Here is a 10,787-nt window from a genome sequence, read left to right as displayed (position 1 = left end):
ACCACGTGGCCGGAAGCAGTACCATTGGCCTCAACGACAATGGCAGAGGTAGCACAGGCCTTCATCGACACTTGCGTTACGCGTTTCAGCACACCATCAGACATATCTCCGGACTGCGCCCCTCAATGAACATCTGAGTTGTGGACAAAGGTGCCTCGAAATCTTAGATGTGCAGCTTCACCATACTACGGCCAGGAAGTGATGTCAGACTGAACCAAAACAGTGCCAATGCATGGTAATATCTCAATGACTAGATGGAGCCAAACGGCTTTTTACAGCCAAGTATGGGACCCTTTCTACTCATGTTTCATATACATTTAGTAAATGATAGTACATACATTCTAATGCGTTTTATCTGTTGCATGTTCTGAACTGGAGATCAAGCCAGATGACTGAAGACAGATGAAGGAAGCTGATGACTGAAGACAAATAGTTCTGCAGGTATTGTGCAGGTAAGAATGCAGGTAAGAAGGCAGGTAAGAAGGCAGGTAAGAAGGCAGGTAAGAAGGCAGGTAAGAAGGCAGGTAAGAAGGCAGGTAAGAAAGCAGGTAAGAAGGCAGGTAAGAAGGCAGGTAAGAAGGCAGGTAAGAAGGCAGATAAGAAGGCAGATAAGAAGGCAGATAAGAAGGCAGATAAGGGTTCTTTAAGGGAACGACGAGACCAGACAATGGTGAACTGCAGTGGAAAGAGTTATATAGTGCTGCATGATGATCAGTGAAGATTGGTCACAGATGACAGCGATCTCTGTGATTGGGAAGTGCATGCAGGTGAGTTGCCAGGGAGGATGATGGGAAATGTAGTGAGGAGGTGGTGTCTAGTGGGTGACCGTGACACAAACAGAGTTTAGCAAAGACTATTTCTGAGTTTAATCAATCATACACAATAATCATATAAAAGAAGCCAGTAAATGACAGTGAGTATTAAAAAGTTTAACATAGCAATAAATAGTCTACTCAGTAAATAGAGTTCTCAATATTATATGTTGGTTTGTTGAGCTGTAGACATCCCTTGCAAGGTTTAATTTAACCTGCGAGAAAGTTTAACATTTCTCAGCCTCTTTTGTTTTTAATGCATTTATTCAGGAAACATGACACTCCATTTGTAGTCAGACTGTCAGATCTGCTAGAAGGAGATCATTCACTCTCAGACTCGTCTTGTGTCTGTACGGTGTCTCGTAGGGCAGCATACTGTGCCATGTTAGGCAATCCTGATGCTACACAACAGCTCAGAGCACTGCGAGAAATGGCCATTTCATTTGCATCAAACCTGTAAAGAGAACAGATGCAGTGAATCCAATGAAATATAGCCTGCATTAGACTTAGAGACTTACACTAATATCTAATGCAGTGTGAAATGATCTCTGAGATTTCGTGTTTGTGGAAGTTACCATTCATCTGTCTTCTCATCGTAGCACTCCACATCAGAGGTGGTGCTGAATCCATTAAAGCCTCCGACAGCATACAACTGACCATTAACTACCTGGATTTTGAGGAAAGTAAAAAGGAAAATAAATAATGTACAGCTTAAGTCTTTAACTTGACATGAATAAATCTTATAGATGCAACACTTCATTTAAACATAGTTAGAATGTTTTGACACACATTGATCATTGAAGCCTTCTACAATTTTAGGGTTTAACTTTCCATTTATTTTCAATATGGGACCAAAAAAATTTTTTTTCCTGCATATTCATTATCATCAAATCATTATTGTAATGTTATTTCATAGTTTCACAAGATACAGATTTTAACTCTCCACATCTCACCTCAATGCCAAAGTTGCTGCGTGGGATGTACATTGATGCCACATCACTCCAGATGTTAGTGAGCGGATTGTAGGCCTCCACACTCCGCAAACGACTGGCACCATCAAAACCACCAACCTTTAAATAAATACGCTTTTCATTTGTATATGCACATCAATGCATGCATTTACAGAAGTGCAACCTTTAAACTGTGATTGTTCCATATTTCTCTATTTGTGTCATGGTTATCATAGTTAATTAAAACTATAAAACTGATATGTGTGTGTTTAATACTCACAGCATACACTAAATCTGCATAAGCGATCACACCAACACCACTGCGGCGGCTACTCATGGGAGCGATGAGAGTCCACTGGTTTGTTTCAGGGTTGAAGCTCTCAGCAGAGAAGAGACACTCAATCCCAGTAAAACCACCACAGATATAAATCTGACGAACACAAACATAACATGCATGATGTTTATGCACAATCATCACAGATTGATCAGAAAACCATTGTTTAAAATACAGTAAATTTTATGATATTCCTTTTCATATTTATACTATTCCCATATGCCATATCTCCATTTCACATTTTCTTCATGCTTTGCAGGCATTAAGAGTCTCCAGCAGAAGAGTGTGGAATCAAGGTTAAGTGCTCTTACCCTGCCCTGCAGTGAGGTGGCGCTGGCGTCACTCCTCCGTTCATTCATGGGTGCCATCATTGTCCACTGATTGGTGTTTGGATCGTAGCTCTCTATTGTTTTAAGCCGTTGGTGTCCATCAAAACCACCAATGGCATAAATGAGCCCGTCCAGAACAGCAACACTAATATAGCATCGGCGTTCATACATGGGGGCCACCTACAACACACCAAATACATCAGTGTGCGAACACACTATCTCATTGGTTCTGTCCTATCAGTTGCCAATAAATACAATGGTATTACTATTATTATTTTTCTTATATTTCTGGTATTTTTTGACACAGTCATGATGGTAACTCTGGTGCATTATATTATATTATATTATATTATATTATATTATATTATATTATATTATATTATATTATATTATATTATATTATATTATATTATTAAGCTACGACAATTGCTGGAACACAAACAAAAATGTATCATGGTTATACCATGTAATATGGTAATACAGTGGTATTCTTTGAAGTAATGTGGAGTACAGCAAAACATCCAGCACTATGGTCCATATCAAAGTACAATCCGGTACCATCACTGTACCACAATACTGTTATGTGAAGGAAGCTAAATTAAAGTTACATGTTGACCTACAACATTACTCACCTCATGCCAAGTCTGAGTGATAAGATTGAATTTCCTCACGCTGTTGAAATAATCCACACCATCAAAACCACCAATACAGTAGACAAACTCATCCAGGACTGCTGTACCATGATAGGCTCTGGGACGCTCATCCTCTTGAGTCACACTGACCCAGCAGTCTGCCTTTGCATCATATGCCTCAATCTCATTGGTGGGATTGCCGCTGCTCCATCCTCCAATGGCCAATAGGATCGATGAGGGCAGACGTGGACGTGTCAGTTGATGCATGAGTTCTGAGTTGGTGGTTTCATCCAAGTTGAGGTCAAACAAAGTCTTCATTGCATTGATGATAACAGGCATGCAGGCTTCATTCTCCATCACTAGTGCATTGCACTTTACATTATTGATGAAGTAGGCTGATGTTATCAAACCCAGTCGAACCTGCAGCACAAGGGAGAGTTTAGACTTTCAGAGACTGTTGCAAGACTGTTACTAAGCAGTTATATGGCTGTTCAACAACGAAAAAGGATTTCCTAAATGACTTAAAACATTAAGTCGTTTTATGAAAAATGTATCAAAATTAAGTGAGTTACTGCTTCAAACAAGAAGAAGAAAAAATCTGTCAGAAGGGGAAGAAAAATAAACTTGTTTGCCCTTTGAATTAAGATTATTTTTCTTACCGCATGCCAGGATTATTGTAATTAAACTATACCTAAAACCCTAAAATAAAAATTAAAAACCTTTTCTCATTTTCATTAAGTCTGATGTGTACTAAAATAACTAAACATTAAACTGAAATAATATTAGTAAATTATAGACAAATTTTAAAAATATATATATAAGTGGCAAAACCACAAAACAAAATTTCTAACATTTAACTAACATTAAAATAATAGCAGAAAATGTATATGATTTTAGAGTTTTAAGATATTTGTAATGAAAAGTAAGACACAAATCTCTGTTTTACCTTTGGCAGAAGCACGGCAATGTGTTGCCTCCTGTTTTCTGGTGCATGATTAATCCAGTGGAGGACGGCTTCAAAAACCACCTCCTCCTGTTTGACATTCAGCTCATCCTCATCCATGATCTCCTCAAGCTGTTCCAGGGAGAGCTCCAGGAACTCCTCAGATACGTGCAGAACCTCCTCAAAGTGCTGCAGGATGTAGTGCTTTGCTTTACAGCTGAGTTTTGAGCAGGAGTAAAAGTCCTCTGTAAACTTGCAGATCCCAATGCAGTTCTCTGGGCATAAATGTGACTCCAGGAACTGACAGCAGGCATCTACAAGACCTGAGACTAAGATCATTTCAGCCGCCACCAAGAGCTCCACCACATTCTCTTGAGTAATGAGCACAGATCTTGTGTACGCATACTGGATAATAAGATGCATAATGTCTTGGGATATTCCTGGAATTTCACAGAAATGTTGTGCTGGGCTGCTCCAGTTGTTGGAGAAAAGAGCCCTGTGAACAGATTTGACAAAGAAATACAGGCATTAATAATGAGCATATATAAAATAACTTTCGTTATTAACATTTTAATTTCAGCCAAATTTACTGTCATTTACTCAGTACAAATTTAAACAGATTAGTTTCCTATATAAAATCGAAATGCTGCAAAATGCCTCATTCATGGCCACTTCCAGAATCATATTTCAAGAAGTTTAGATATCATAGTTACATCCTTTTTTCTGGCAATACACTCATTCATTTTCATGGATTTATATATTTGGGCAGCTTAGGCAGTTTCAACAGTATGATGTTAGCAGTGGAAATTAGGTATATAATTATAATTATTTATTGGTAATTTGCGCACAATTGCAGTTCAAATGCTTCTTCTCACCTAAAGTAGGTGCTGCAGCCACACATGATGATCTTGTGCACTTGAAATTCTCTATCATTTGACTTGATGATCATGTCAGTGTGTTCGCCCAGTAAACGTGCTTCATCAAACACGTCAAAGGCTGTGGCTCTTATGTTCTCCATGTTCTCTCAGGACTGTAAATGTATTCAGTCTTCACTGCTCAAACTCTGATTAAAGTCACCTCAGGATTTTGTCTTTGTGGGACTTTTGCTCAGGAGAGTTCTATAGAATGTCTTTGTGACATCATAGTTGCAGAGCTTGAATATATTTTTTCAGTTTGCGTCTTGGCCACATAATTATTATAGAGTTTGGTTTTATCGATTCCTTTTGCATGAAACATCTTCACAGTAACAAAGATATTAAAATTAATAAATTCAATCAACTCAGTGACAAATAAAATAAAGCATTGGATAATTAGTCATTTGACTATGCAATCATCCATTTTTGATTGCACAAAATACACACTAGTGAGTTTTTGACAGTAGGACAGATTTTTCTTGCATGGTGTGACTGTGACCCCAAACAAGTTTAACAGAGGCCTTTATGAAGAGGATTGTTCTTTAAAGATGTCATTTTCCCATTCCATTTCAAGGTTACACAGCATTAGGCCACATCATGAGTGCAATGTCTTGTAAATTTAGAAATACTGCCATTATAAGTAAAATTACTAATAATTGACCAAGCTGACTTTTTTTTTAAGTTTTTTTTAACAATATTTAAATATTTTTTAACAATATCATGGACATTAAGCCGTGGCCCAATTTTTGTTTGTTTGTTTTTTGTTTAGGAATTTGACCTAATATATATGGTATTATCACCATATATTGAAATAAGCGTTTTCATACAATTAAAGGTTTTACATATTTTTCTTCAAACAAAAATAACTCTAAATTATATGTAAATCCAATAAAGCAATACACACAAAAACTGCATAAAGACAGTAAACAAATGTTTTAAACTGATTCAAGTGTTACACAGAATTATAAAGAACAATAGGTAACACTTTACAATAAGGTCTCAGTTAAAGTCAGTTAATGCATTAACCAACATTAACAATGAGCAATAGCTACATTTGTTATCGTAGTTATTCTTTGTTAACATTAGTTTTAAATAATACAACTGATCATTGTTAGTTTATGTTAGCTCAGGTCAATTAAATCCTTTTGAATTTCATAATGTGTTATTAAATGTTGAAATTAACATTAACACTAATTAACTATTGAATTAACTAATAAAGCCTTATTGCAAAGTGTTACCTGCTAAAGAAGTCAGAATCAGACACAAAGAAATGCATTGAAAGGTGAGCTTTATTAACAGCACTGAGCAGAATGGAGAATACGGGAGAGTATGCAGTTCAAACAGACTTTGAAGAATGAGTAAAGCTTATGAAGACCTTCCTTGTTTTACAGGTGCAGGAGATCATGGATGGCTGGATGGACCCACACACCTCTTCATGTTTGGTGAGTATGCAGGATGATGAGAGAAGAACACAGGAGACACAAGGGAGAGGAGGACACTGGAGTACCAACACTGGTATACCCATGCTGGAGTACAGGTAAGCAGTCCACTTCATAGAAACAAGACTGGACAATGATGTGAGAAGAGGTGTATGCTTTTGTAGCTGGCTTGATGATGGTGCAGATGAAGTGCCGGTGTGAGTGTTTAGTACTCTGGTTAAGTTCTGCAGAGTGAATCGCTGATGTGACAGCCTGGCAGATCCGTGACATTACCGAACAATAATAAAGAATCAGAACATTTGCAATTAAAAGGCTTGTTAGACTTGAACCGGCGCTGCACAGACCGATCGGTTTATGACATCTAAGTACCGCGAGAGTGATTCATAAGCATACGAGCCGTCTGCTCTCTAATTGCTCTTGCGGTACTTTGATGTCATTCACCGATCGGTCTGTGCAGCGCCGGTTCAAGTCGAACACGCCTAATGTGTAGGGCAGGGGTTCTCAACTCTAGCCCTCAAGTTTAGCACAAACCTTGATCAAACTCACCTGCTTATTGATCCTATGGGGACATTTTTTTGGTCCCCACGAGGAAAACAGCTTGTAAATCATACTAAATGTGTGTTGTTTTTTAAACGTAAAAATGCAGAACGATTTCTGTAATGGTAGGCTTAAGATTAGGGGTGTGTGTGTGTGTGTGTGTGTGTGTGTGTGTACACTACATATTTATGCTTAAAGATCACTCGGCAGCAGTGTATCTGTAAAGAACAGCAGTGTACCTAACTGAAGAAACTTTAACCCTGCTCTGTCTGTCCTGCCCTTCTTTGAAACCTCAGTCAGTTCCTTTTTATTAAAACACTTGACGGGACACATCCATCTGCCTTTATTTTTCCACTAGGCATTTAGTAAGATTATTAAAAAGAAACCAGCATGCAGCATCCCATGCTGGGGACCAGCCGTCTTAATTGAAAGCAACTTGCACTGAAACATCTTAAAAATCAGATCATCATTATTGAAAAAAAATAATAATTATATCGCGATTGATATTGAATTATTGTCCAGCCCTATACTGTCCACCACTAAATGTTTCTGTTCTACAACATAAATTACACAGTCGTACCTACGACTTGAATTCTGAGATAAAAACTACAATTTGCATTCAGAGATAAAATTTTAAATAAGAGAATGCAAGAATTAAATTGCAAGACGAGATATAAAGTTGCAACTGTAATTGTAAATGTGAGAAATTGTAATTGTGAGATTGTCACGGATGGAACAGGAGTCAGACAGGTGGTAAAAGAAAGTGTTTATTTACAGGATTGTAGAATCAGACGGAGATATGGTGAGTATTCAAAAAGTTGATAATCAGATGAGAACTTAGCTGAAGGATAATCAGAGTCTCTGTTTCAGATGCTGATGGAGAGTCACATGGAAGGGTCTGAAGACAAAAGGCTGAAGAGGGCACACGATGACAGGGCTGATGGAGGTTGTCCAATGGAACTCAGGTAAGTAGCAGGTTAGTAGAATGAGTGAGTCTGTGTGTCATGTAGAGACAAGACCAGACAAAGAGTGTGTGAAGGGGAGTTGAATATAAAGGAGGTGGAATGATGAGGTGCAGGTGATGGTGATCAGTACTCGGGAGACAATGAAGAGTGGGAGGAGTGAGTAAAGCTGGTGGAATCCTGACAGAGATGTTGTAATTACATGTTGTCTCATTTGAATTGTAGGCTACAACAAGGAAATGTGTAGCCGCCGCGCTGGTCTACTGCGTCTTCTTAGACAGCGGCAGAATGTCTCAAAAAATCTTATTTTCTGCTCATCTGGCACTTTGGAAAATCACAGCATTGTTTCGGCAGCGACTTTCACAGTGTTTTCCTATAACAACATCTGGAGTTTACATTTTACGTGGTGTGAGAAAGTCCATGCGAAATCCGATCAGAGCAGTCAGACTGAAACGGATTTCCAGAAAAGCAATTTGAATAGGATTCTAGCTTGAAACGGATTTGTAAAAATCGCATTTCATTACATTTTTTGCTGTTCACGTTAGCTAATTCTGATCGAATTTTAATTGAATATGTAAAAGGGCATAGTAGGACCCGTTTAAACACATTTCTGATATTTCACTATACGTACATTAGCCTACAGCATTGGCTACATATACATGCAACAAAATAATCCATTAGTAATCAGATTGACGGCTCAATCGGACTGAAAAGCCTTCATGTAAACACCTAGCCCAATCAATCCGATTGAGCTCGATCCGAGTGAAATCTTGATCGGATTGAAAGGAGTGGTTTATTCATTTTCTAATCCGATCGAGAGGACATTTGATCAGATTGAAAACCAAAACTGAAAGGACTGTGCATGTGCAAAGACGTAGAAATAGTGTAATGACGTATGACACACAAACAAGCTGTTCTTCCTGTTAAATGAGTGTCCAGTCATTCTAAAATTCTCATTTCAGTGGTTGATATTATGTGATGTATGCTTTCTCTTTTTTATGTTCCCGTTCTCTGCGAGAAAAAAACGGAGAAAAGTCCGCGGCCTTCGAAGGATACAACCTTCACATTGGGACACAGCTCTTGTTTCGAACCTAAAGCGAACCGAGCCGTGCCGCGCCGTGTCGTAGCACGCAGTGGAAAAGCAAAGCGAGCTGAACCGTACTGAGCCGTAGCGAGCCGCACCATGCAGTGGAAAAACGCCATATGATAGCCTATTTCTGGTACAGCTATTCATCTGATGGACACCATGTTGCGTTTTCATGGCATGGGAACATCCAAGGTGAAAATAATGTGGAAAAGACGTTGTCTTTCGTTGCTCCCTTCATCATGTGCGTTCCAAACGGCTACACAGTGGCACACAAGTGCCCTGCTTCCACCAAAGTCCCCACTTCAAGGGCTCTGCCATCTGCCCTTCGAAGGAAGTAGGACATAGGGATGCTCACGAGCAATAAGCATGTCCCAGCCAGGTTCGTCACTTATTGGGGTCACCTGGAAACGTTTCCGTCGTGGTCTGTGCTATTTGCAGCATGTTTCTGTATTTGGTTGTGTTGTGAGTATTTGAGCACACATCTGTTGTGAAACAGATAAAGATGTTTTCTTAATTTGTGGGTGTTTTTCTATGTTGAGAGCTATGTGTTGAGCTCTCTCGGTCACCGTAGTAAACTCTTTATATTTGTGCAGTGTGCGCATGTCAAAAAATCTATTCTGATGATTTGAAGCTTGTAACATAAACGTGCTGATCAACCTTGGGCCTGTTTCAGAAAGGAGGTTAAGTGAAAAGTCTGAGTATGTTAACCCTGAAACGAGGCAAACTCTGGGTTTGCCGTTTCAGAATGGGAAGTATGTCAAACCCTAGAAAGCGGAGCTAGTCAAGCCTGTTTCTGAAAGAGTGGTAACTTATACTCAGAGTCAGGTACCACGGTAACTTACTCTGTGAACCTAACCTGGTTGGGAGCAGGTTTTCTTTTGTAAACCCAGAGTTTTTCTTTTAGTAAATGCATTTTGATTTAATAATCTTTAGGTATTTTGACTAGAAACAACAAAACAAAAATGCTATGTAAGAAAAGCATTTTTTGCAGTGCAGTACATTCATTCATTGCCTTTAGGATTTCCAATATGGTTGGATGCATTGATGACAAGCATATTCCCATCATCGCACCTTCCGAAAAGGAAACTGATTACTGTATGGAATGGAAGGATGCCAGATGGAAGGATAGTCTGAGATATATGCTGTAACTACCATCACAGCTGTTAAATACACACAAATTATTCACAATTTATTTGGTCATCTTTATTTCCTACAAATACAAAAGCAACAGTTATTCTTTTTCCTGTTGGATTTTAATATTCTTCCAATATTATGTATCTCCTCTTCATCTATCAGTGATGGTGCAGGTCCAGCCTATGCCTTCTTGCTGTTGGCCCAGTAGAAGTCAAATGTTAATTTCATTAGCCTAATTAAAAAAATGTAACAGGTTGGATTAGAGAACATTTAATTATGTGAAAAGAGCATTATACTGTGTGGAAACAGCTGCTGCACATTGAAGTAGACACTGAAATATATTTATTTAATATGTCAAATGTTTGTAAAGTCATGTAGCCTACAGAATCTTTTATGCTTAAAGATTTAACTTACTTAATTATGAATTTCAGTGGCGGGCCATGCATTTCACACCTAGGCCTTACCTGAATTAATAACTTTTAATAGTGTAGCAGCGATTAGACTATCTAAAATTGTTGTTAAATTGCTGTTTTTATTTTGCACCAACAGTTATTGGGTTAATGCGGTGAGTTTAGAAAAGGCCGGGTAGAGAGAAACGAGTGAGTGAGTTCGGCGTGTGCGCTAGTGTAGGCTACAGTGGTTCTTGCGTTCCAATTATAAGTTCAGAAACGGAGCCTCCCTTGACTTGTCGTTCAAGGGTTACAATTGTCCCTT

General features: G+C 38.6%; 1 protein-coding gene across 1 annotated transcript; it reads right to left on the bottom strand.

Moving 5' to 3' along the window:
* Window positions 1–852: 852 nt before the first annotated feature.
* Window positions 853–5,018, bottom strand: LOC143746402 (kelch-like protein 10). Its single transcript, XM_077238211.1, has 8 exons — window positions 4,876–5,018; window positions 4,004–4,496; window positions 3,058–3,477; window positions 2,408–2,605; window positions 2,043–2,192; window positions 1,766–1,882; window positions 1,388–1,479; window positions 853–1,266 (listed from the first exon to the last, which is right to left on the bottom strand). Exons 1-8 carry the CDS (start codon window positions 5,016–5,018, stop codon window positions 1,134–1,136), a joined length of 1,746 nt encoding a protein of 581 aa, XP_077094326.1. The 3' UTR covers window positions 853–1,133.
* Between the last annotated feature and the right edge of the window lie 5,769 nt (window positions 5,019–10,787).

Source organism: Siphateles boraxobius, unplaced genomic scaffold (genome assembly GCF_051911475.1).
Source record: "Siphateles boraxobius isolate OS27281-9 unplaced genomic scaffold, OSU_SipBor_1 22, whole genome shotgun sequence".
NCBI lineage: Eukaryota > Metazoa > Chordata > Actinopteri > Cypriniformes > Leuciscidae > Siphateles > Siphateles boraxobius.
The sequence above is the reverse complement of the archived record's forward strand: the minus strand, read 5'-3'. Positions and strand labels throughout refer to the sequence as shown.

Excerpts from the sequence above, each read along its gene's own strand:
- LOC143746402 (XM_077238211.1), bottom strand. The coding sequence starts at position 5,018 with ATGGAGAACATAAGAGCCACAGCCTTTGACGTGTTTGATGAAGCACGT. Across the intron at positions 4,497-4,875 it reads GGCTGCAGCACCTACTTTAG|GGCTCTTTTCTCCAACAACT; the intron begins GTGAGAAGAAGC and ends ATCTGTTCACAG. Across the intron at positions 2,606-3,057 it reads TCACTCAGACTTGGCATGAG|GTGGCCCCCATGTATGAACG; the intron begins GTGAGTAATGTT and ends GGTGTGTTGTAG.